The 27,497-nt window shown below is 38.9% G+C and overlaps 1 protein-coding gene across 18 annotated transcripts in view; it reads left to right on the forward strand.

Moving 5' to 3' along the window:
- The window catches only part of camk2g2 (calcium/calmodulin-dependent protein kinase (CaM kinase) II gamma 2), an 89,511-nt gene that overhangs the window by 42,895 nt on the left and 19,119 nt on the right, over positions 1-27,497 (forward strand). For 12 of the 18 annotated variants that reach the window (XM_030747924.1, XM_030747925.1, XM_030747926.1 and 9 more), the window contains exons 3-14: positions 655-714; positions 6,850-6,904; positions 7,059-7,124; positions 10,732-10,804; positions 15,556-15,658; positions 16,792-16,875; positions 17,267-17,361; positions 20,059-20,181; positions 22,399-22,482; positions 22,577-22,619; positions 23,365-23,424; positions 27,453-27,493. In XM_030747924.1, coding sequence (XP_030603784.1) covers positions 655-714; positions 6,850-6,904; positions 7,059-7,124; positions 10,732-10,804; positions 15,556-15,658; positions 16,792-16,875; positions 17,267-17,361; positions 20,059-20,181; positions 22,399-22,482; positions 22,577-22,619; positions 23,365-23,424; positions 27,453-27,493 — 887 coding nt within the window. The remainder of the gene's footprint in view (positions 1-654; positions 715-6,849; positions 6,905-7,058; positions 7,125-10,731; positions 10,805-15,555; positions 15,659-16,791; positions 16,876-17,266; positions 17,362-20,058; positions 20,182-22,398; positions 22,483-22,576; positions 22,620-23,364; positions 23,425-27,452; positions 27,494-27,497) is intronic. The other 6 variants (XM_030747927.1, XM_030747929.1, XM_030747930.1 and 3 more) reach the window with 1 other exon arrangement.

A 27,497-nucleotide genomic window follows, 5' to 3' on the forward strand; every position in this document is an offset into this window, starting at 1 on the left:
CTGTTTGTCTGCTTGTGTAATCATGCATTAGTTTACAGTCTCTGTTTTGGCCTCTTACATCATCTGCCTCCACTACTATGAAGTATTTTGCTGTTGCCTCCAGTTCAAGTTGATTGATTGTTTTTTTTGGTCAGGTTTAAAAGAAAACTATTGTTCTCAGTGGAGTGGGAGGAGTAGAAGAGATAGGGAATGAAGTATATTTATATGTTTGTGTGTAACCGCTTCACAGTTGAAAGAACATTTTTAATCAAGTCGCAAAGTCGCTGGTGCAGGCATTTCTGAAATCCTCCCAAACAAGATATCAAATTTTAATGTTTGCAAAAATCTCTACTTTAGAAAAAGAAATAAATCATTTATTAGCAATTAAATTGTGAACATATGTTGAAAAGTTCTGCAGAAAAAGCTGTTTTCAAAGTGTGCCTTTGCAAAAGCGATATTAAAAACAACAATCAGTCAGTTACTGAATGTTATGCTGCCCTTTTTTTTTGTATACTTCAGCATTATGCCCTTCTGTGTCCATTTACTCGGTGCATTTCGAGGTAGGGTTTTGTTCCTGGTATTCTGGTCACTGTAGCAGGACTAAAACAAAGTGTCTTGACTACTTCTCCTCCTGGTACTGAGTACTTACTGTTTCCTCTCTGCTCTTTTCCTCAGATCACCAGAAACTGGAGCGGGAGGCGAGGATCTGTCGCCTGCTAAAACATCCAAACATAGGTGAGTGACCTTTGAGAGCCAACAGATTAACCCCTTAACTGGCATAGGGCCCGGTGACGGGCCGTTTGTAGTCTCTTTTATATGGCAGGCTAGACCCTCCCGTTTTTATTGACACGTCATTCGGCCAATCATGTAACTGGCTGCACCAAATCACCTGACAAAGCTACGTGACGCCCTCTGAGTATTATTGGCTCTGGGAAACCCATTTCTTAACATTATTGGCCGAATGAGGTGTCAGTCAAAATGGGCGGGTCTAGCCTGCCATATAAATGCACTTCGGACCAGACGCAGCCGATTAATAGGCTATGAAATGGGTTGTTCAGAGCCAATAATAACCAGAGGGTGTTATGTAGTTGTTTCAGGTGATTTTATTTGCTGCCAGTTAAGGGGTTAAATGATTAGTGGGGCAGCTGTGATAATGCAGATGTCTCATGAAAAGATGTGTAGAAGTAGATTTTCTTTTCTTGTTTTTTTTTTTTCCACTGCTGTCTTGTTTAATACAGTTGGTGTTACTTAAATAGGCTTTATATCCTCATTGTATGGTGACCCGAAGACAACACCACTGCATGTGCGTGCATTAAGAAAGAATATAAAATCAAATTATAAATGCATTTTTTACTTTAAATAACTTTTGCTTTTTGTCTGACTAACAAGTTTGCAGAGTAATACTGAAGTGAACATTTCATAAATAAATCAAAGTAATCAGTAGCCCTGTCTAACAAACCTTTAAAACCAAGCAGCAGCCGCTGGCACTATAAAGTGAAACCAAAGCAGCACGCTAGAAACTGCAGTTCCTTGAATGCACACTTGGAACTGGCTCCAAAAGTGATTCAGTCCCCATGGCCCCTCATGTTAAAATGCTTTAATTTATAGCAGGAATAAACATGTTTACAACCTGGTATAGAAACCTTTTTTTTTTTTTTTTTCCTTTTTTTTTTTTTGGTCCTTCAGAGTAACTGTATGTGTGCTATAAAAGTTATACATGAGTAAGTGTGTAAGTGATTTGATTGTTGGGCATCACCTCAGCTAATTTGAGTCCATTCACTGGACCTCTTGATCATGTTTTGTGTTGTTGGTGCCTATATATTAGTACCATTTTGCAGCTGTCAGTGTCTCTTCAGTGCACTTCTAAATTCTATGGATATACATTGCTAACCAGATTACCTAGCATTAGCTGATGACATAGTACTCAACCCAGTATTGGGTAAGTATTGGGTAAATGGTACAGTCATATAAAAAATAATTCAACTTAATGCAACAACTCTGTAATAAATTCTTTCTGAACTTGTAATAAGCACTTTTGGAGGAACAGTTGTATAAACACTTCTTAATTCACCTTAATTACCATCTTGGAGGCTTCAGTTTGTGAACCTGTGTTTCGATAATCTTATTCAACCCATTCCTATAAGGGAGGATGGGCTTGTGTTGCAGCCATATTCACTTCTGGTTTTTCTGGGGCCTTTTTCACTTCATCCAGTGAAATGCATTCAGTTGCTTACAGATCAAATGACTGACTTGGCAGTGAAAAAAAACAGTGTTCCACTGCAGAAAAGATCTACTGCATTTAGCCAATATGGATGTGAAAACCATCAGTTTCCCTTAAAGCTGAAACTTTGTGGTCAACCCATTTTGTACAGAGACAGAACAGCAGCAACAACTGCACCAAAGTTGGTTTTCATTTCAGTGTCGTTCAGTTTAATAATAACTTTGACGCAAATAACCTTAGGTAAAATGCAAATCAGCCAGTTACCTGACATGTCATTGTGTGGGACATTTGCATGGTGCAGCTGGCCAGCAGCCAACAAGACAAAGTGAGTCTGAACACCAGCACATGCTCAGTCAGCTGGTTGCACTAATGCGATCAGCACTGTTTACTTTGTGTACTATGTGTGGCTGTTTGTGTGTATGTGATGATGAATAGTTAATGGCCACTAGATATTTCTCTCAAAATTACCAGCAAGTAAGTGGTGAGCAAATGTGAACACTCAAAAAATTGTTCTTTATTTGACCTTTCATGCTGACGTGTGCAAAAAAAAGCTGCATTGGCACTTTGTTTGCAATGCAAGCTTGATGGTCTTTGTAATCTGCCACACAGATCCTAAAGGGGACAAACTTCTTTGTTGAGGTAGACAAAAGAGTTATTATACCCATGAGTTTGAATCTGTGAATCTCAAAAATCTTGAGATTCATTACATCACACTTTTGCTACCACCTGTCTGTTAGAATTCCAGACAAAAAGACGGCGTCCCTTTTGTAAAGGAAGTATTGCTAACTGTATTATCGTGGTATGCCATCCAGTCTAAGCTACACACCTACAAATAGAATATGATAACAAGAATAATAGGCATGTTTTCATCCATTTTACTTCGTCCTGCTAGAATTCTACTTTTTCATCGTCCTCTACAATTTTTTTCCCTTCCACTGATGCTCTTTTCTGCTGCTCTTTTCTTTTCTTATCCTGATCTCAAAGGGGGAGACCTTGTCAAGTTATTTTTTTCAAAATAGTAACTCACTTGAAGAAAGAATAAAAAGTGTAAAATAGCACATTTTGCGGCTTTATTCTGGATCTCAAGCACCTTCACCCACCTTGACATGAGCAGATTTTTAATCAGCCTGTGAGTCAGTGGTATTTCAAAACCCTGTTGAATTACAGTTGTGCTTTTGGTAACGCATCCTTGTTTGTGAAGAAAGAAGTTTAGCCGGTGGTACATATGCATATGGTACAGTTTTCAGCCAAAAAAGGGATATCGTAGTATCAAACCAGTTATAATTAATGAAAAAAATGGAGCAGGTCTCTCAATGGTTGCATCCAAAAGGTTGTTTGTTCTTGCCAGGTGACACTCAGAATTTAGAAAGATACTGTCTGATTATTTCAGATAGGTACCTGGTGCTCCTGGAAGCCTGAGAAACCTTTTGTCACTTGACCTTGTGTGTGTTTGTGAAACCATAATAATAATAATATTAATGCCATTTTCTTTAATTATGTTTCTTTTTTTTCTTTGTTCTCATGAGCCAGTGTTTGATGACTGTCATTATTAGGGATGTGCAAATGGTCTCCAACTCCAGTGCAAAATTAAACTAAAATTTGAGCGATAAAACATATCAACTGCGCACAGTGTTTTGACATTTTTTTTTCTAATCAAGTTAGATCACCTTTGAAGGCTTGCAGTTTCCAGACTAGCATTGTACACACCCAGCTGGCCAGGTCCCTCTCTTTTAAGTTACTTTAAGCCACAGTCAGACAGGCCTAGACACCAGTAGGTGACCCCCTGGCAAGCCAAAATCCTTATGACCTCCAGCAACTGCTAAATGACTGAAATTCATTTTATTTCACTAGGTGGCTGGCATTGGGAATATAGTTTTTTTTTTTCTTTTTTTTTCTTTTTTTTTTCTAGTGACTGTTGGTTGCCAGGGGCTCACTAACTTGTCTCTTTGCCTTTTTGGCTTGGGCTGCAGCTTGCTTATAATTGTTGCACATCTGCAAACCCCTTTGGAACCCACCTCCAACCCAGCTTCTCCTTTGATTATTTTATTTTATCAATGCTGTATCTGTTACCATCAGTGTATCAGTCCAGCTCTGTTCTAAACAAGGTTCTTGCTGCCACTCCCCCCACCCTATGCTTTCCACTTGTGCTGAAATACTTTCCATCTAAAGGTCAATTCTCTAAGTCTGTGTAGATTCTCAGTCATCCAGGTCATAGTAGTCTCTGGAGCTTGAAAAAGGCGACTGGACTTCTTTTTGTTTCTTGAAGACGTTTCACCTCTCATCCGAAAGGCTTCTTCAGTTCTCAACCAAATGGTGGAGAGACCCAGGTATTTAAACCCCTGTGGGCGTAGTCCCCTGGAGGTGGTTATGACCCTCTATTGATCATGTGCGTGAATCTTGTACTGGATCCAGATGAAACCATGGTGTCCTTTGATGTGGTTTCACTTTTCACTTGCATACCCACAACTGAGGCAGTGGAGACCGTCAGAAGACGACTACAGGAAGACGATTCCTTACAGAACAGAACCAGCTTCACCCCAGATCAGATTTGTGCACTTTTAGATCTCTGCCTTACCACAACATATTTTAAATACAATGATGGATTCTACAGACAGAAGCATGGATGTGCCATGGGCTCCCCAGTGTCTCCCATTGTAGCCAACCTTTACATGGAGGAAGTGGAAAGTAAAGCTCTTGGTTCTTTCAAAGGGATGGCACCTAGCCACTGGTACAGATATGTAGATGACACCTGGGTCAAAATCAAAACCCAAGAAGTAGAAGCCTTCACTCGTCACATTAACTCAGTGGATAAATACATACGTTTTACCAGGGAGGACACCAGAGATAACAAGTTACCATTCCTGGACTGTGCGGTGCTTATCGAGGAAGATGGAAGCCTCAACATTGAAGTTTACCGGAAGCCCACACACACAGACCAGTATCTCCTCTTTGACTCCCACCACCCTCTGGAACACAAACTTGGGGTGATCAGGACCCTACAACACCGTGCGGAAAGTGTTCCCTCTAAGGCAGAAGGGAAGCATAAGGAACACACACACATTGAGAAAGCCCTCAAAACATGCGGTTACCCCAACTGGGCCTTCATCAAATCAGCTAAGATGCACAGGAATGAAGGCCAAACACAAACTACAGAGAATAGGAAGGACAAGAGGAACAACATTGTCATCCCATATGTGTCAGGCTTGTCAGAGAAACTCAGAAGAATTTTCTCCAAGCATGACATCTCAGTATACTTCAAACCAAGTCAAACCCTAAGACAAAAACTGGTTCATCCCAAGGACAAACCCGCCAAACACAAGATCAGCGATGTAGTGTATGCTGTTCAGTGCAGTGAAGAGTGCTCGGACCTCTACATTGGTGAAACCAAACAGCCTCTTCACAAACGACTGGCACAACATAGAAGAGCCACCTCGACAGGACAAGATTCAGCAGTACATCTGCATCTGAAGGAAAAAGGGCACTCTTTTGAGGATGCCAATGTTCACATTTTGGACAGGGAAAACAGATGGTTTGAAAGAGGAGTGAAAGAAGCCATCTATGTCCACTGTGAACAACCATCATTGAACAGAGGAGGTGGATTACGTCACCAACTTTCCCCCGCTTACAGTGCTGTCCTGAGCTCCCTTCCCAGACGTCTCAACCCCCATTCACACCTTTGTTCCAGTGACCTCAATAGGCCACAGGAAACAATGGAGCGGAGTCCTAAATTGGTTTCAACTGAAACCACTGATTAAATATGACCCACGCCCCCTTCACACCTGGGCACATGTGTTCACGCACATGATCAATAGAGGGTCATAACCACCTCCAGGGGACTACGCCCACAGGGGTTTAAATACCTGGGTCTCTCCACCATTTGGTTGAGAACTGAAGAAGCCTTTCGGATGAGAGGTGAAACGTCTTCAAGAAACAAAAAGAAGTCCAGTCGCCTTTTTCAAGCTCCAGAGTCAATTCTCTAACTTTCTTTTCCTCTTATGTTTCTATGTTTTTTTGGGTTTTTTTGTATTTAAAACCCAGACTTCAGTTTTCCTGTATTACTCAAACTGAAAGCAGCTCTGCAAGTACACAATTGCTTAGATATTTAAAAAAAATATAGCTTCTCTACACAGATAGAGTTCTCAATGGACCAGAGTGTGATGAAGTACTCCTTAAACATGGAATGCCAGCCTGGAGATGGGGCTTGTGAGGGGTGAAAGTGATGTTTAGGGAAAAACTGTGTCATCTGTGATTCATCAGTGAACTCATTCTTAGTCACAAATGTTGTGGCATCACAACTTATAAACTGTCAGTTATTTTATACACATTACTTACTATGAAAGTAAGTCAAGAGTGCCTATAAACATTTCTTAAGCTTCTACATCCAGCCTGCACAGGCACCACACAGCCACAAACCTAAAGAAAGATTTGAAACTTGCAACTCCCAAACACTGGTGGCTGAGTATAACTGGACGAAGAACACAGCATCCATTGCTCCCCTCCAGGTTAACCCCCAAATGTGGATGTAAAGGAGTCTTTCTAGGATCTACAATTGTGGCTCAGAACGTAATCTCATACACTACTGAAAAGTCTGTGAAGTTGATTAGCTGATTTTTAATTGATGACTATCTGTGTTCTCTCTCACTCTCTAGTACGACTCCATGACAGCATTGCAGAGGAAGGGTTCCACTACCTTGTCTTTGACCTGTGAGTTAATCATAGTAACACACACATGCAAAAAAATTTTTTTTAAAGGGCATTATTTTTAATTTTGCCTGCAGTGTGTTTGTTTTCCATCTGTGTTGGGGGTCTTCACTTAACATGAACAAGAAGTTTTTATTTTTCATGTGTGTTTCTGCAGAGTCACTGGAGGTGAGCTGTTTGAGGACATTGTTGCCAGAGAGTACTACAGTGAAGCAGATGCCAGGTACAAAAAGTTATCACAAAAACATTTTTTTTTGTGCGTATTTGTTTTTGGTGGCTGCCTCAGTAAAACTTCAAACTGCCAAGGCAGCAAACTGTGAAAAAACTGTGCAAAATTTGAATCTGTGTTAATGTACTTTGTGCTATAGTAGCAGAAGCAGGACTTTCTGGCGGTACCTGTATCCACTTTATTTTGGACTAAGTGACTCACTCCTTTTGAATTTAATTTCATTAATAAATAATGACAAAGCTGTCCTCAGAGTTTAAAACTTATTTTTAGCTTGTTGTCAGACATTGAGGTTGGTTTTTGCTCTGCAGCACATTACCTGCATGGCTAGATTCTGAACCATGTTGTAGACATTTTTAGTTACTACTTAGATGAATGACTTCAATAGCAGTAGGCAAAAAAAAAAAATCTCAAAACTAGCAAACACAAAACACTGTGACAATACATTTGTGTCAGCATGTTAAAAAAATAAAATTTCTACCTCTCAGTGTAACCAAGATTGCCCTGTTTAATCCATGGGCCAAACCACTTTTTGGTCCATCTCAGGGTGGCAAAACCTAATTGTAATTTTTGAAAAGATACAGGTCTGTAGATGATATTTTGGTATGATAGCCCTCCCAAAGTGGTAGTTATCAGCTCATGAAGTTAACAACTCAAGATAAATTCCATTTTTTGACACTGGTGTATATATGGTTTAGGCTCATGGTACGGATATTTGTCAAAGGTCTAAAATATAGTGTTTGGTATCATTTAAAAGGGGGACCCTCTTGGCTTTCATTTAGGCCAGGTTTTGGGTCTCTCTGACCAACATAGAGGTCACGAGAGGTCTTTAAACCAAAAATAATACAAATTTTCCCACAATTTTTGCCTAAACTAAGCCCAAAGCCCTATAGCATCCAGGGACATCAAGGAAGCAAGAGTCAACTGCAATACTCACAGGACTCTAAGGATTCACGAAATGTATAATAGCTTAGTCATAGTCATCAACTCTCAATGACAACATCTATGATTCAAAAGAATGAAACAATCTTGTTTTAATTGAACAGAATATCATGAATTCTACAGCAATGTAACCTATTATAACAAACTCATACTGTAGCAAACTCATAACAAACATCCTATAAACTGTTGTTATACTAATCCATTCTCAAGCCTTCAAATTCTGTTTCCTCCTCATCATTATCGTTATCATCATATTTGGTCAGTTTCATGTCAGCTTCTACATCCTCTTCCTTCTCTCTATGATTGGTGCAGGTTTATAGCTTGCATATTTCTGTGCACTTCAGTCTTCAATTATGATTATGTTTTGCCATCCTGAGATGGACTAAATAGTGAAATTTTGGCCTCTGGCCCGTGGAGTAGTTTGTGCTCATTTTTTGTGGTTCATTTGATACCACTCTGGCATTTTAGTTCACTAGACAGCCTGTGTGACAGTAGTGTCACAGGCATATTTAATTTGAAGGAACAAAGACAATGGTGAATGTGAAAGCGAATGGATGGGATTAAGTAAGGACAAGAGCAAATAAGTCCTATAGGCATTATATTGCAAAAATAGGAAGGTTAAAGATAACACATGTATGTATGAGTAAGTTGGGAATGGGCAGAATACATTGCTGAATAAATTTTAGGTCCAGTTGTCACCTAATTTGGACACAACACCATGAGTGTTCCATTGATTCTCTCTTGCAAAGAGATGACACCACTCTCCCAAAATCTGTCTGTGTGCCCCCTCCTGCTGCTGTCCCTTACTTCACCTTAACTAAATGCCAAGCTCAATTTATTTTAAGAGAAATAATAGCAACTTTAACTGAGCATCAGACCAGAAAAAATTGTAGATATGCATGCCTAGGACAAGCTTACATAAGACACCCCACTCATACCCTGACTGCTTTGTTCGTTCCTCACATTCATTTACTTAAAAAATGCACCAAATATTTCTACTTGCACCATTTATTTACTGTTCCAAATACACAGAAATGTTGCTCATAGATTGCAGCTACATTTATAAATCTTAATGGTTTATTTAAACCTTATTATTTTAAACTAAAATCATAACAGACTCTGAGCCACTTGGTCTCGGTCTGCTTGGTCTGGGTGTAGCTGGTGCTGTTGGCAAACCAGCTCCAGCTGAATGCAAGTTTTTCAGCTCTTTGGCTATTCGTTTAACCACACTGGTGGAGTGTTCTGTTAGTACGACACAGGAAAAACCTCAGTAAATATAAACATTTTAAGCCATCCATCACCCTTAGGATTGGGCATCTAGAGTTGTGAAAACAGGCCAGGTATTTTCCACATGGAATCTGTTCCTTGGCTACCAAAAATAATGGATCAGGCCAAAAGCTGTTAATGTTGCACTTTTTCTTTGAGAATACACCACTGGCAATCCAAATAATGAGTTTTTTTCTTATAATGAATTACATGGGTTTTCCCACCTTTACACAGTGAAGAGAGACTGATTCAGCATATGGTCAGCTGCTCACCTGTGAGCTAAACCAGTGCCTAACCAATGATTATTTGATCTTATAGGAGAATATGGACCAAACAATCTGAGACTACAGCTTTAGTGTAGTGTGGGAAATGTAGTGACGGGAAATGATCTCATGTTGCATATCAGCCACTAGCACGCTGCAAATTTGGTGAAAAAGACTCTGGTTGTGCCGATTTAAAGTAGATCAGCCAGTCAAAAGTGTTTATAGTTATTCTGAACAACCAAAAACAAGATATAATAAGGAGGGGGGGTAAATGTGATTTACAGGCACATTTTCTGGTGGGCTCTCCTTTAAGACATTTTTGGTTTCTCTCGCTGAAGTAGTCGTACAACAAACAAAAGTAGAGAGCCGCTCTTTTCTCACCTCTGCACTGCTGGTGTGAAGGGGATGTGAATGCCGTTGTAGCAGCTGAAACGCACACATACACACCCCTACACCCTTCCTGTGTTGCATTGTGGGTGTCTGTGTTGCCACAGACCCACAGCCACTAATGATCTGACATTTGTATTCACTTCATGATTGGCCAGCTGAGTAGAATTAAGGAAGCACTGGGAGAACGTTGTTCTCCTCTTTGTAGTCTGCATTTCTCTTTAACAGGTTGCAGTTTTATTGGTGTCTCTTTGAAAAGAATGTCTGAAAAGGCTGTACCCTGCTTCCTTTTTCACTCTGTCATCCATAACCTTTCTCTTAATGCAGGGCCAAGTCAAGACTCTGGGTGTTTTTGGTCACATATTGTAATAGCTAAGCTTAAAGCTCTTCATCGTTTCATCATGTGGCCAGTGGAAGAGCTGTTTGCTGTTTTTTGTAATTGCTGTCACACGAGCATACAGTGTGAACAGCAGAAACCTGGTTTACCTCCTTTGATTCTGTTTAACGCTGTCCTCTTTTTCTGTCTTTCTTCTGGCTTTTTCTTTGTAGTGTGTTCCTCACGTACTTTCATGCAATGTGAATTCCACCCCAAAAAATTCTAACAAGGGACAAGTGATTATTTAACATTTTAAAATTCTCACTTTAATTGTGTCCTCCTTATGCTTCATTATCCATTTGTCACCCAACTGTTGTGGACTGACAAATGTGTCTGTCTTCTGCTTCTCATCCTTCTCTGTCTTTTTCAGCCACTGCATCAATCAGATCCTGGAGAGCGTCAGCCACATCCACCAGCATGATATTGTCCATAGGGACCTTAAGGTGAGCTATCATGCACTGCTGGTGAATATGGAAGGACCTTGTAGACTACATAAATCACTAGTAAAGTGAATAGCACTTTGTTGTGAATGAAGATTAAAAGCATGTGTGGAAATTCACATCATGTCTGAGCGCTCATGCACACACTGGCACAGACGTCACACAGTGACGTTTAGAGCAACTTAAGGGATGAGCATCATCCCTCTCCTCACCGGCTTTCTTCTCCATTCCCAATCCTCTGCCTATACCCCTCCTCCCTTTTATCTGTCTCCCGCTTTCCTCTCTTTTGCTCTCTGCCCCCCCACCCCTTCCCCCCACACTGCTGAGGAGTGACGAAAGCAAACCAGCTGCTATTAATAGCGGGTCGGTGGGTGAGATGACGGCCAGTGACGATTTCCCTTGCAGCAAGCCTGTGCACCCCTGGGAGAAACGAAAAGTGCTCCTCGGCTGTGTGATTTCAAATTTTATTAATTTTAACTTTAATATAATAGCAGTGAATCAAAGCAAATGGATGAGAGATTTAAACACTTAGATAATTGTGCCAGTTCAGAGCCCTAAACTTTAAATAGGTTACTTAACTATCTGTATACTTTTATGTGACAGTGCAAAATTAAGCCATTACTCTGAGGATAAGTAGACAAACATAATTGGACAATGCACAATCGTTTTTTTTGTGTGTGAGTGGTGTAAATGGACTTGTTACTTCTCATTGATTGATTTTTTTTTTTTTTTTTTTTTTAAAGCTTGCCAGTAGATCAAATGCGGTATCAAATACAGTTGGAGAGGGAAGCGTTTTAGACAGTAGATAATCGTGATAGATGATGAGGGCTGTGGACAAACTTAGAAGTATTAGATTAGTTGTTGTTGGACAACTCCCTTTTCATGTTTCCTAACTGCTTCCATGCACCATTACTGTCTTCTCAAATGGTATACTAGTATACAATTATACACTTTGCTGATCTGCTGGTGGGGCAGCTACTACAAACTCATCCTTTGTCTCTGGATATTGTTCCAAAAATGCTAAACACGTCAAGGTGAATTTGTGAAAAATAACTTGAAATATTTCTGTTTTGTAGAATATAGTACAGACTTCATTATATAGCACATTATATGCTTTTGGCATGCTTTTGCCCAAAGCAATTTACACTAAGTGCATTATCATCATAGTAGCTTAAATGAGGAGCTGGAATAAAAAAAAAAAAAACAGACTCAGGAAAATACAGAAACTGTCTGGCAGAGTGCTTAAAGATTATTTTTAGCCAACCTTGAGCCTGCAGAAGCTGAGAATTTTGCCAAGTTGGCTGAAGTGTGATCACAACATTTAACCAACGTTTACATTGATGTAGTGAATTTGTTAGTAGATAATTGTTAATTTCCATAGCCAGTGATTTACAGAGCAACACGATGATTTGTTTACTGTTATTTTACTGTTGACTTGATGAATTTAAGGTCAACATTCACACTCTTTTAGCTTCATTTTTGGTCTCTGTTATCTCCTCTAAGGAAATATCTGGCTCTTTACTGTGAAATAGCCAGTAAGTTCCTTATTGTGTCTGAGCAGATCATGCACAGTTGGTTTTGAGGCTAGGACAGGCGAGAGAGCACCAAACACAATGTGATCATCACTACAACAGGGCTCCTTTCATAGTGACAATTTGACACATTATTATTACAAATATATCCTTTATAGTAAACTTTACAGTATCAGTGACTAACCGTTATGCACTATTTTAGTCAATAATGTAGTGGTGCATTTAACAAAGCAGAGTGAATACCACAATCTATAACTCTGTCACTCTGCAATTGTTTGATGATTACTGTAAATGAGTAGCTGTTAGGAACACATTTGCCATCCCCAGGTTGCCCAAGGATTTTGTCTGTCTGTTAATTGGTTTTTCCACCAATAAACAGTGGCTTAAAAACAGAAAAGAAAATCCAAAATCAGTAAATGCTGCTTTAGGGCATTGGTTTCTTTGAGGAGTGTTACAATCCCTGATATCATCAAATGGGAAAAACAGTTTTGCTCTGTTTTTTTTAACCCACAAGAATGTCCAGGTGATAAAACTGCCAAATGCAGCACCTGTATTCGAGTCATAAAAATACTAATAATGCCACCGAAGCATACTGTGGAGATGTGTGACCTCGCTCATAGATGCACGTCATATTTTCTGCTTCCCTGTCATCCTGGGAGGGCCAGTTGCTGAAGGGAAAACAAGAATTAGAGAGAAGAGTTGAGTGCTGTCAGCTGGTGGCAGGCTGGGTTGTCATGGTAACTATAGGGTGAGGTCACCCGGCTGCTGCAACACCAGCACTGGGACTCATTATGCCACCTCCCATCTATCTATCTCTATCTGTCTGTCCCTCTGTTCTTCTGTTGCTTTTACTTCCCCTCTTTTTGTCTCTTTTTTCCCCTTGTTTAGGCTCTGCCTGATGGGTGGGTTACTAGGAGGAAGGAGGGGTGGAAAACTGCATGGAGAGAGAGAGACTGACAGATGAAAAGAAACAGACTAAGAGCTCAATGACTGTTGATACAAGCATCTGACATCCATCCATCTATCCACTTATGAGACATTGAGTACTGCTAACTACTACAGAGACTTTTGCCCTCAAGACACAGACACACACATATCAGAGCTTGTTAGGATAGGTTAGGACTTGCAGTCTTGAGTGCAGGGCCACACCATTGTTGAAGAAAAGCATGTGCTTTTTAAACAGCTTAATCTGCTCAGGCTCACCATTAGACTCCAGTAACACCTGGGATTAAGTTGATGTTATCTGGATCTAATCATGGGCAATTGCTACACCTGGCAGATTAACCTTTTAGTTGTGGCATGATGGTGCAGTGCTTACCACTGTTGTCTCAAACTAAGAAGGTTCTGGGGTGTTTCTGGATGGAGTTTGCATGTTCTCTTTGTGCCTGCATGGGTACAACTTCCTGCTGCAGTCCAAAGACATGCATGTCAGTTTAATTGTCTATGTAGCTGTTTGTGTCATTGTGACTGACTTGTCTGGTTTGGACCCTAACTTTTGCCTAGCCATGCAGTGGGCCTGAATAGGAAAAGTGCTTAAGAAAACAGAGAAATGTAGGTTCACTATGGTCACACGTAGTGGTCCTGTCATCTGTGGTTTTACTTGGAACCATGAATCAGATTTCTGAAGAACAAGGTTAGACTGTACAGACTGCTTTTACACTTGGCTGAAACGTGATCACAGTGCAAACCGTGTAAACTGGGTGTGACAGTTTCGGTTGCATCAAAACTGCATTCTGCACCAGCCTTAACATGAGACTTAAGGACACTTTCTTTACTCCTGCAATTTTGAATATCTGCTTTGGGGAATTAAGGAGGAACTTTGTAAATTTTCAGAAACATGAAACCAGAAATTGCTAACAAGATCAAGTGACCAGGAACATAGCAGGAAGCACCATCTTTGGTCAGAAAAAATGATGATAATATTCATCACACATTATTTGGTCCCTTTTATTATTAATATGATCAAGCATGCAATGTTGCTTAAATGGGACCTACCAGGATTTTCATCTGTCACATATTTGGTGGATGTTCATATTAAACAATGGTCAGTGTTTCGAATAATGAGGTCAGTGTATCTGCAAGTGACCCCTGTGAGGCGAAAGTTCAGACTTCAGACTGCTGTAAATGCTCTGTTTTTTTTTTGTTTTTTTTTTCTAATCTTAGATATGTATGATGTCAGTAAGTGGGGGATATCCCTAATATGGTCATGTAGGATACACATCTGACAGCATCCAAAGCCCCCTGTTGTTCAAACCATCTGATTATAAGGGGCAGACATCAGAATAAAGCTGACTTAAAAGGAGGGAATGGGGACTTTAGGTGGGTGGTTTCACATAGAGGATGAACTGACAGGTTGTGCCAAGGTCCATTATAAGGTGAATAAGGATTATTCTGAGTATTAAATAACCCATCCCTACTGTTGGAAATTCTAAGGATAAAAAATTGACAATGGAATTGAGCATAGTTGGTCCCAATTTAAATCTGGGGGCTGAAGCATCTTGAACAGGGAGGCCCTGCAAATTCAATATAGATTGTGTTAAGAGTGAAAAAAACAGGTCAACCTATATTCTGAAGAAATACCTAAAAGTTAAAATAAAACACCGCCAACCATAATCTGTAATAGAATTGATCTATTTTAAGAAAAACGGTGATGTAAGAGAAGAGGCAAATGAGGAAATGAGTAAAAACACACTTGATGCAGCCGTGTGCTTCCCTTTTGAATGATAGTGTCATCAGAAGCACCGAGTCAGAATGCTGTGTTAAATCCTGTGACAGCTGATTGAAAAGGTCTTTCCTTTCAGCAAAGCCATTGTAGCCAACTTGACAACATCATGGCTCATTACTGCTGTGGATGTCATCATGCTCCTGTAGCTTATTCAATCATCCAGACAGAAAGGACATTTCTCTAAGTCATGCACGTACTTATCTCCATTGCCTCTAATCAAGTGTTTTTTGGGTTTTTTTGTCACACAGAACTTCAGTTTCTTCAACTATAAATGTACCAACCTGTTACAAAATTCATTATTTAAATTTTATTGTACAATAGAAATCTTTTCTCAAAGTTGAGGATTTGTTTTTCCTTCACTTCATAGACAATACAATTTACAACTTAACTTATAACTTAAGATTTGACATTAAAAAATATTAAAAACAGTCACTAGTTGCAGCCTGAGTAAAAAGTATTCTTCATCATGAAGAATTATTTATGTGTTCGTATTGCAGCCAGAAAATCTGCTCCTCGCCAGTAAGATGAAGGGAGCAGCGGTGAAGCTTGCAGATTTTGGCCTTGCCATTGAGGTTCAAGGGGACCAGCAGGCATGGTTTGGTAAGAAATAACATTTAATATTATTAACTGCATTTCTGAATGTTGCTGAGTCTTGAGCAAGCCAGAATTTGTGTTTCAGTACATTATAATAGTAAACATTTGTACAACTCTGACAAACTTAAACGTCAAGGTTTGCTATGACCACCTTCACCGTGGCCTGTACACTTTTAAGACCACTTAAAGAAGTCTTCAGGAATAGTTCTCCAGGCTTCTTGAAGAACATTCGAAGCTCTTCTTTGGATGTTGGCTGCCTTTTGTTCTGTTCTCTGTCAGATGCATGTCTCAGATCCTGTGTTGGGTCTTTGCTGGATTTTTAAAAATTTCTTAAGGACATGACTTTCAGATACTGTTCAGCTGCTATAGATAGTTGTTCAGGCCTTCCACTTTTGTCCTCCACTTGAGTTTCCTAAAAGTTTTAAGGACACAGTGAGATATGCCAATCTTTTCACTAATAGGTCTTTGGGAATCACATTTTTGGTGCAAAACTGTTATTTTATGCCTGTCGAGCTGTGTTATCTTGACATATTTCATAAATTCAGCAAAAGAAATGGGAACAAATTATGTGTGTTTTGTTGCAGGCTGCCAGTAACAAAGTACCTAAAGATGCAGTTTAAATTTGGTTATTTGCTAAGTTGTCTGTTATGTGTAGACTGGGTTATCCCTTGAGTCAGGTGCCTTTCATAGGTCAGTGTTACGTGGCTTAACAACATTCCTTTGAAAATGGTCAAGTACAAGAAACAGACTGAAAATGAATGAAAAAGCAGCCGAATAAAGTCCAAAGACAAAAATTCCCTTGAAGCCTGGAAAACTATTGCTGAAGTCCACTTTTAAAAAAACTACAAGAAAGACTGTGTCTCCTTGGAGCCTAAATATAAAGAAATGAGGGGAAGCTCAAGACTTTTGCACAGTTCTAAATGTAATTAAAACATTTGTGTAAAGCAGCACAAAGAGGGGAAGTCTAAGAATTTTTAGATAATCTCCATTGGCTAATTTGTCTAAAACATCATGCTGACACAAAGCACAGAAAGGCTTATGAAACCTCATATTATGTAGTAGTAGTAATAAGAAGCAATAGTGCTTTTGCTTTTTTAGTTTCATACCGTAACATATTTGTATTTTTTCTGTATTTACAGGTTTTGCAGGAACTCCTGGGTATCTGTCCCCAGAGGTGTTGAGAAAGGATCCATATGGCAAACCAGTGGACATATGGGCCTGTGGTCAGTCATCAAGTTTCCTGTCATTTCTTAGCAGGCCTGTTTTTGCCATTTCTGTTAGATATGAGGCCACTACAGCACTTCCATAGCTTTCACAACTTATGTGACTTGCAATCTTTAAGCAACAGTTTTATGCAACATTGCCGCAACAGTCCTCTACAGTCAGTTTCAGTTAAATATTTGATTGCGTGTTTCCGTTATACTGGCCTGGAAAAACCAGTCAGATTAATGAATGGCAGCCTACATCAATGACCCCATGTAAGTGTAAATTGGCCTGTGTTAAAGGCCTTTAACCCTGGCTTTACAGTAAGTCCAAATACACAAGGGTTTTTTTCTTCTTTTGGGTGTACTGTGCATATACAGTATGCTTACATTTAATTGATGTGTGTATCAGGTGTGATCCTGTACATCTTGTTGGTGGGCTACCCTCCATTCTGGGATGAGGACCAGCACAAACTCTACCAACAAATTAAGGCTGGTGCTTATGACGTAAGTACTTTGCCTTTGCTCTCCTCTTGTACCGTATCTGCGTATGTACAGACAGTTATGATCCAAGAATAATGATTGTATTGTGCAGAATAGATTTCCAGCATGGCATTGTCAGTGAGAATATCACTTTGACTGTGTGTTTATCTTCTGTATACTGCAGACACAGCCAGCTACATAAATGACAGAAAAATTTGTGATGTTTACATTTCTTAGGGAGGGACAAATCCATATGGACTTGGATTGTTGGTGTCAGTGTTGGCAGGAGTTGAAGCCATAAAGACTTAATTCTCTAAAGTTCTGATGGTTGTAAAACTTGTGTATAGTTTATATAAATATACTGTAATACTAGTTGTGTGAACACAAGTTGAGCTCTGTTACTCCTCCAAGAGTTCTACGTCAGGCTGAACACATGACCTATGACATTTTAAAGTTGATGTAAAACAACTTTAAACTACTGCAGACTCAGGATACACAACATTATTGCTCTAAATACTGTATTATTTAAGAATCAACCACTTGGTGAGTTAGTCTATTATTTTTCTTTTAGTGCTTTTTTTTTGGTCCATACTTTTGCTGTGATAAAGACTAGATGAAGACTGGCTGAAGGTTTGTTACTAGAATTTCTGTAAATTACAGTTTCTTAGTAAACATACCATAAAGCCTGTAAAACCTGTATTTATATTGCAAGTGAGTATGTAAATAATAGCCAGAGGAACTGTCAGCAAAATGACATTCACTAATAAAGGCTGTGCAAACAGACACATAGGGAGTGGAATTACCTGCAGCCTGCAGCTCATATGGTTAAAAACTCAGTAGGATGTGTATTTCTACAGCACTAACAACAGAGTTATGTTACATTAACGGCTCTTCTGCTCTGCATCACTCTTTTTTTCCTAGATGGAAATCTTTTTTTTTTTTTTTTTTTTTTTTTAGTTTAACCAGTTGTGCAGAACTTTTTGTCCCTGCTTCTTGCAGTGAGACTAATTACTTTAATACAATTGCATTTGATATGTTGTTTAAAAGTAGAAATACACACAAATGGTATTTAGGGCAGTATCTGAATATTTGGCTTTGTAGATCTGTTGTAGGTCGGACATCAACGCACATGTACATGAAGGCAAAATCTGATTCAGAATAATACAAAAATCTTCTTAAGTAGAATTTTAATCAGAGAATTAATTGTGTATGGAACCCATAGTTTGGGGCTTATCCAGGGTTAGAGCATGTGTTTTGCATTCTTTTTGTACCTGGACCTATGAAAATGAGAGTTAAGTTTCATAACATCTGTGAGGGAACTCCACCTGCATTCACTCTATTCACTCTAATGTTCATTTCCTGTTTCTTACATAATTAATATGAATGTGGAAAAATAAGACCAGAGCCTCAAGATAAGCCCTGCAGAACACCATCAGTTCAAGTCTTGTCAAATAACATGCTCCAAATTCTGTCATGCAAGTAATTTAGAAATTTTATTTTAGTTTTTAATGGCTTGCTACTTGTTACTGTGTAATTTTCATCTTGCTGCAGAAAAAAAAAAAACTAATACACTATGAGACAGCAATAGGCTTATTTATCAGATCTCGTCATTGTCCTCTGGGAGATAGGAATTTATTACCCGTATTAATTTACATAATTGGAAGCAACCACATCTAATGAATGTGCATAATATGAACAATAATATGAAGTGACTGTGACAAGCACTTGTAGTAATGTGCACTTCTTGGATATCATCACTGTCATGCAGATACCTTGAATTTCTGTTTTTCCTTTTTTGTCAGTAACTGAGATTTGAAGTAAATGTCTGTTGAAAGCTTGCTTTCAGTAAATATGTCTGCTGACACAGTGTGACTGTTGTAACTCCACCCTTTTGTTATATCACTGAAATTGCCCATCAAAGGCAGACAAATTGTTGCTCAATTTCACATATTAAGAATGTTCCAAAACAATTGAAGTCAGTTATATTTTGTAGAAAATAACCTTAAACATAATCCTAAATGAAACAACAAAGGCCAATTTAATTTGCTCACTGGGGGGGCAATATGTTTTAATATTACAAATTAAAGATGTACAAATCATTCACATGCCGAGGATGTTGGTTGATGAACACAAACAAAAGTTTTTATCTGTTAACCTTTCTGACCTGTGCAGATCCCTGTAACCATTGTTTTTTTCCAGTCTTCAGAGGTGTGGCTATTTGTGCTGCAGAGCTAAAAGTTGCAAATTGCACAACCTCAGTTAATTCCCTCAGCCTGCCTCTGTAAATATGTTTCACTGGAAATTTTCTCTACTCTCCTTTGAATCCATACACAATGATGAGAGATGCACCTTCTAAATGCTAATTTGTTACGTATTGGGTAACTACAAGTGCCAAATCTGTAGGGAATCTGTTTCGGAGTCATTTACTGTAAATATCAAAGTCAATAAAAAAGAAATTAAATTTTTAGGTGGATATTTTTCAGACAGTCTTCTGTTTTAGCATTTCTTTTATTTGCAGAAGACCTCTGCAGGCTCTTCAAACTATGGTATTTCTTTATTACTCAGTTGTGCTGAGATTTCAGTGTTAAAATTGAAAATGCATGCTCTGTATGGAAATGCATAATCAATGCTGGAAAACAAGTTAACTCTTGATTTGGAAACATACTTAGACAGTATGTGATAATGATAGATTTCTTCCTCCTCTTTATTGCCCTCCTTCAGTTTCCTTCTCCTGAGTGGGACACAGTGACCCCTGAGGCCAAGAATTTGATCAATCAGATGTTAACAATTAACCCTGCCAAAAGAATCACTGCCGACCAGGCCCTCAAGCATCCCTGGGTCTGCGTAAGTCACACTTCTCTTTGTCTTTGGTTTTCACATAGTAAGTTTTCATGCCAGCTTTAAATAAATTATGTCACATTTTTTCTTTCTGAAGCACTCATATATTATTCTGTGTAGGAGCACCTGACTTGTATTGTATTTAACGTGTTACACAGTTGTCCAGAATAAGAGAACATCCTTGATCCTGCTGGCTAGTTTTAAAAACACGCACAGAACTACATAATATACTAGAACAAAATTTGTAGTCTTATGTAGGCTGGCACACATTCAGTGCTCTGTTTATTTCTTACATTTGCACAAAACATTACATTTATGGACCTCAGAAAAGACCTGCTGTGTAAAGTCATACATTATACTGTATATCAATAACAATTTTACAGTATATATGTAGTTTGCTATCAGATAAAGCAGGGGACTAAATAAGTGAAAAATAGTTTCCATTTTTATTAAGGAGTTGAGAAAGGAGTCACCCATGTAATGTAAGAGCGTTGTAGATTAATTTTACAGCGACCACTTCTGAAAGTTTCCATTTATTAGTCCCTGACAAAGCAGGCTTTTTCATTCTGTTTGGTATCACAGATGAGTTCAAATACACATCGGCCTATTGATGAAAAACCACTCAGAGGAGCATATCAGAGCTGTAGGGCATTAAAAAAAATTCATTGTTGCATAGTTGCCATAGTTGTCGAAGTCTCTAAATGAAACTGTGATTAAATGTTTCTTACTAAAATGCATCTTTGGAGTCGCAGTCCCTTCCCTTGCATTTTAATGTTTATGGGCTTTTATCATATGAAAGATGCTTTCTAAATCAGATCTTCATCTTGTCCCAATGATATATCCGTGAGTTCAACCATATGGCAACGGTACATAGACTGTATATAAAAGGTGGATGCATCCACTGTGATGTCACCCATTTCAAAGCTTCAGTGTTTTGGCCACCACCATGTTTTTTTTTGTTTTTTTGGAGCCAGATTTAGAAGAGAGGGTGGAGTGCCAAGTTACCAGCTAAGACTAGCAAGCTTGTTTAGTTGGCAGGTGGTTCCTGGAGGTTGCTGGCTGTTGCTCACTGAAATCAGTCACGGAGAAGGTGCTGCACCAAAATTTCCTTGTGATTTCTTTGGTCACTAGCAGATTTCTGAGGTCACCTGTAGTTTCCAATTTGTCTGTATACACTTGTCAACTAACTAAATTGAGAACATTCGCCTTTGGAGTAAAAGTTGTTCCCTACTGCTGAAACCGTCATGTTTCTAAAAGGTCCATCTTTTATGTTGAAGGCACACAGTCTCTGTTTACAGTTTGCATCATGTTCTTCACAGTTTTTACTACTGTTTAATCTTTGAGTGTTTGCAGACAAGTCACTGTCTTCCATGTAAACTACAGATGACCAGTGTCTATGCCTGTGTGGCTGCGGCTTTAGCCGCTGCCAGCAACCTCAAGCAACATTTGCAATCAGTTGAGGAATACTCATTTTTTCCCTAGCCTCCATTTATGCTAATTAGGACTAAGAAACTCATAAAATGCCAGAATTTCACTCATCAAACCTGAAGCATAGTCTTTTTAATGCTCTGTACCACACAGTAAGCCATATTATCAGATAAAACACTCCTAAAGGTACCAAAGACACAAACGTGGTTAAAAAGCCTTAGCAGATAACGAATGGTTACAGCTGCCTGTCAGGATACCTGTCAATCAAAATAAGAATAACTTTATTGATCCCAGAAGGAAATTTATATGTCTGACATAGCTCATGTGCTATTTGTATGAGAATTGAAAAGCCTGATGGGTACAAATGATTTTCTGCATCTCTCCATTTTACAACAGAAAGACAGGAGCCTTCCAGTACTGATGTTATTGTACTATAAAGATGTTATAAAGTGGGTGATCAGAGTTGTTCAGGATTCCTTCTAACTCTTTAGTGTGCATTTTTTTTCACCACCTCTCCCGCGTGTCCAGTCTGGCTCCAGTTACAGAGCCAGCTTTCCTCTCTAGTATGTCCAGTCTCCTTGCATCCTTGTTTCTGATGCTAACACCCCAACAGACTGCAGCAGAGAGTAGCAAACTTGCCACCACAGGCTGATAGAAGATCTTCAGCATGGCCACGCCCCTAAATTTAATCCTTATTGGTATAATAATGGATGAGTTATTAAAAAAAGGTGAAGGTGGAACAGTGTTAAGCTAAAGTAGAGCTTATCTGTGATGTTGCCATTTCTTTACTTACAGCAACGCTCCACCGTGGCCTCCATGATGCACCGCCAAGAGACTGTGGAATGTCTGCGCAAGTTCAACGCCAGGAGGAAGCTTAAAGTGAGGGCGGACACATTTAAAGATACACATTCACATAACTCACATGGTTACAATGATCATCTATAATCTTGATTATTGTTTGTCTTTACTCTAGGGAGCTATCCTCACTACGATGCTCGTGTCCAGGAACTTTTCAGGTGAGCTTTGGTAGTTAGTTTAAAACTTAATAGGTATGCAATTCTTTCCTGATCTTATTTCTCTCAGAAGCCAAGTGATACATGCCGCTGTTATTCTGGTATCTCCAGTCTGCGATCTGCTTCCCTGAACCACACCACTTTGATTTGATTTTGCACTTCAGGGGTTTGGCTTGGATTTCATCCTCGTAAGCAGTTTGATCACTGAAAACACAGTGTACTTTTGACTGAACAACCAATTTGTGGGCTGGACAATGGACTAGCAAGCTAATGTACTAATGCTATTGGCTCTGTGTTTATATGTCTTCATGTAAGCAAAGTAGCTCCATTGGATTATGTCCAACTACTTTGTAAAGACTAAGACTGATCCAGACTCAAGTAAGCAGACCAGCCACTCCCCTGAAATGCTTCATATGTAACTCTAAGCTTGTTTCATACTACTTCAGTGAAGAATACACATAAGAAGTAAAACCAGTAATTTGGGGCTCAGGCATTTTAATGCTGACAAGATTTCCCATCTATTGCTTCACTTCACATCCCTAATAAAAATGGAGTTTGATATTACATTTTATTAATTATTAAAGTTAAAATGTCAAAAACAGTAAGCAGCTCTCTGAGCACCACAAGAGCCACATTTTATCATTCTTGTCTAAAAAGTTTATTAAAGAGAAAGAATTAAGACTTTTAAGGTTTAGTCGGGCTCTCGCCCCACCTTCGGTACCACACTGAATCCCTCTCTGTCCAATAGTGGGACGGCAGCACACCAGTCCTGCCGCTACCACCAGCACGGCCGCAATGGCACAGGAAGGTACGTCTGCTAGAGGGGGTGTTGGAGTCGGGCACTGCCAGCTTCGTGCTGAGGCTTTTGGCATGTGGCCTGAGCTGCTTGAACCCTCCCCTCCCCCCACCACCACAACCACCTGCTGCCTGCACAATGATTGATCACTTTTAAGTGGTCATCACTGCACTGGGGCATCTTACAGTCACATACAAACATATAAATCCACAGATAAAGCTCAGCTACTGACCTTTCAGTACTCCTGAGCCTTCTTAATGGTCTAATAAACAGACCTCCTCTCCAGGACTGGATATTTAATTTCCTGTGTCGAACACAACAGCCATTTAAATGACACCCAGCATGATCCTCTGACCTCCTTCCAGCTACCTCAGCTGTCACCAAGCAAAGCTCTGGTTATATATCTTTGCATTAGCACAGATATAAGTCCTTTCCTCTGCTGCATCACCATTTATATTATGAATATATACAGAAAAACCAGTATTTAACTTGTAACTCCTGCAGCTTTGCCTTCTTTAAATTGATTTGGATCCACAGTACTGATGCCCAGTCGATGCCTGCCTGTGCTCGCTGCAACCTTCCCTCGGCATGGCTCTGGCAGTAACAGCCAGCCAAGCATGTTTATGAGCGTACAGTGCAGTTTGCCAACCTGCATGGGAAGCTGGATAAACAGAATGTGAACTGTCCTGTGTTAACTATTTTCTTTGTGTCCTCTCTCTCCTGCCTGCTCTTGTTTTTCTTTGAACAAATAAAACTAAAGAAAACCTTTCAGTGTGCTTCAAACAAAGTGCTTATGCGACTATCAGGTCATCATGCAAGAAATATGTATATCAGCACAAATTAACACACACATATATTGGTTAGTGGGGTATCAGCACATGGATGGCTTTGAGTTGTGGTTTCATGTCACTGATATTTGTAAACTGGGGCAGGCCACACATACAGTTAGTGATCTATAAAGTTGATGAATACTAAAACAAAAAATCTTGTATACTTGTAAAAGCTAAGTTAGGACAAACAGCTATGATGTACTGTATAAAAATAAAGGACATTATCACTTCTTGTATTGGACTTAAGGACCTTTATGTTATGTTTATGGAAACAAAAATCAAATAAATAGTAAATGGACTTATATTGTGCTTTCCTGCTGCACATGAGCACTCAGAGGGCTTTATACGGCATGTCCCATTCACCTGTTCACATAAGCATGTTCTACTCTGCTTTCTCTCTCACACACACACACACACACACACACACACACACACACACACACACACACACCCCGATGAACACATCGGGAGCAACTTGCGGTTCATTATCTTGCCTAAGGATACTCTGGCATGCAGACCGGAGCCACCAGGGGTTGAACCACTGACTTTCTGATTAGTAGATGACCATCTCTACCTCCTAAGCCACAACCACCTGAAATCTTCCCTAACTCCAATAACCTATAATGTTCACATTGTCAGTAATCCACAGTTCAATTCCCAAGCACCCTTTCCATTCTCTGAAACTTCCCTTACATCTTGTGTTATAGCACAGGCTTTTAGCTCCACCTCCCAGGGTGATGATTCAGGACAACTTTGTTTTCAGGCATGCTCAAACTAATTCGTTTGTTTGAAGCATACTGAACCCTTTACATGTGTGGGTCATACGACAGCACTGGCTTCTTGATTAAAGAGGACCTATTATGTTTTTTATTCCAACTCTATATTTTTAGGGCCCGAGCACGAAATGTGCGAAGGCCCTATTGTAATTGCTTCATTTTTTATTCTTGGACTCCACTAGAGGAAAAAAAAAAAAAATTCTTATCTTCTACTGGGCCTTGGTGCAGACCCTTAGTTCAGCTATTTTCCTTTTAAGGCCACCATGGCTTTAAGACAGCTTTCTTCTGATTGGCTGCCCAGTGCCTAAACAGAAGATTTGAACAGCAGGTAGGTGGGGCTGCTGTACTCAAAGCTGGAGAAGGCTACTAGGAATATCTGCAGTCTTTGAAATCATACAAAACCAAGAGTACAAAAATGTGAAACTTGAGTGTTTAGAGCTCGCATTTACATCTGCTGACCTCATGGAACTTTCACCAAATTTAATAAGTGCCTTTGTAACAGTATTTATAACACGGAAAATAAGGAAAAGTGTAATGGGTCCCCTTTAAAGGCTGGTCTTACAGGTAACTCAGTTTGATCAACAAGAGGATGCTTCGCTGATAAGATGCTCAACAACTTTCCCTTTTTGCTAGATTCCAACAATTAAATTTCTTCACTTAACAAGACTGAGTGTTACATACAGTGTTACAGTGAAGAAATCTGCTTTAAATTTGTATGGATGACATCCTGAGCTTAAAGGTTTCTCCTCAATTTCTGTTGGGAATGCACTACTCGGCACTTTATATGAGGAAGACTTGGAAATAGATGTTGCATGCCAGACATTTTGATGACTGCATGAACCATCACCTCTGTGAAAATGATTAAAGAATGCCTTTTAACACGCAGTAGCAATCTGACAGGTGTTGCCTGCAGTTGTCATCTTTCAGTTCAGACGTTAAGATGCAGATATTGAATACTGTTCTCTTACCTTTTTCATTGCCATCCTTCCTTCTTTTTAAATGGAAGGTAAGGGTGAATCACTGGAACATGGCTCTAACACAAATAAGTGTTGCTAAAGTGTTTATTTTTAGTCAGTGTTTGTGTGTTTATGCATGTGAACGGTTTACAGTTTTATTTTCCTTTTTGTCAGATGTATTGTCATTTCTGTATAAGTGTTAAAACTGTGTGGTCAGGTTTTCAGGTTCACGGACTTGATTTATTAGGTCATTGTGTGCTTAACACAAATTAGATTATTGGACTTTAGATGGTGTTTGAGATGAGCAAAGTTGTTAGCTGTATTACAAAGAAACATTATTTTCCTTATTTCAACAAGAAGCACATGCAAGGTAAATATAGGAGGAGCTTTTAGGTTTAAAAAAAAACAGCTCTTTCACTCATTCATTTATGAATTTATATTTGGCCCCTGAAAGCCAGCAATTAAAATCAAACACCAAAGTAGAATATATATGATATTCGGATTACTGATGAACTGAACTGAAGCTGAAGCTGATGCTATCATTGAATGAATGAATGAAAAAGTGTTTAATATTTTTGGCAGTATAGAGGATGATTTTGCCCAAGTATAATGGTGAAATTAAAAAAAGTTAAACTTAGTCATTGTTCTTCTACCAGAGATGCATACAGAACAATAAATGTTCAAAAGAAAAAAAAATAATGGAAAATGAAATTGATCAAATTAAAAAAAAAAAAAAAAAATTAAACCAAATGTAAAATAAGCTTTCAATTTAAAACTGCTTTGGAAAGCAGAGAAGTGAAGAGGAAAACAAAAAGCCTATGATAATGCCCCTAAATCCCCAAATTTTCTATCTTTTACCATTGAAACAAGAAAAAAAAAATGGTAAAACTTTTAAACAGTAAATTAAAATGTAGATTTATTAGCATCTGAACTCATAATCTTGACCTGCTCTAACAAAATATATAATTAGATCATTTTTTAAAACTAACCAAATATTAAGATGGTCCCATTTTTTTTTCATTGTATTCATTTTTTCATGTTTTTACTGTATCATCATTTTGATTCTCCATGCAACAATTTTACTTAATTAATTTACAAAAAAAGTTATTTATTTCATTTATACAATCTTGGTGTGAATGGGCTTCCTTACAGAACTGCAATAATACACTGGAAAGGAAATGTGGGATTTGGGCTTGTTACTAGACAAAAAAAATCTGCATGGACATTGTTATGTACATTACAATGTAAAGTAATAATTGTGAAGGGGCCATGAGGATGTTTGCTGTTATGAATGATTTAAATTTTACCAACAAAAGATGTTTTTCTTTTTCACATCATTTATTCTATGTTGGTCTCATCACTCCTAAATATTTCTTAAGTCTCTTTATCTGTTTAGTTATCTGTGATCACGACTCTTCTGTTTATTGGAAAGCGGCCCTCAAACTGTGTCTTTATCATCTTTTCTCACTTTCTTTCAGCATGTAAAACCTTACTAAACAAAAAGTCGGACGGTGTGAAGGTAA

The sequence above is a fragment of the Archocentrus centrarchus genome, chromosome 15, assembly GCF_007364275.1.
Source record: "Archocentrus centrarchus isolate MPI-CPG fArcCen1 chromosome 15, fArcCen1, whole genome shotgun sequence".
Classification (NCBI taxonomy): Eukaryota; Metazoa; Chordata; class Actinopteri; order Cichliformes; family Cichlidae; genus Archocentrus; species Archocentrus centrarchus.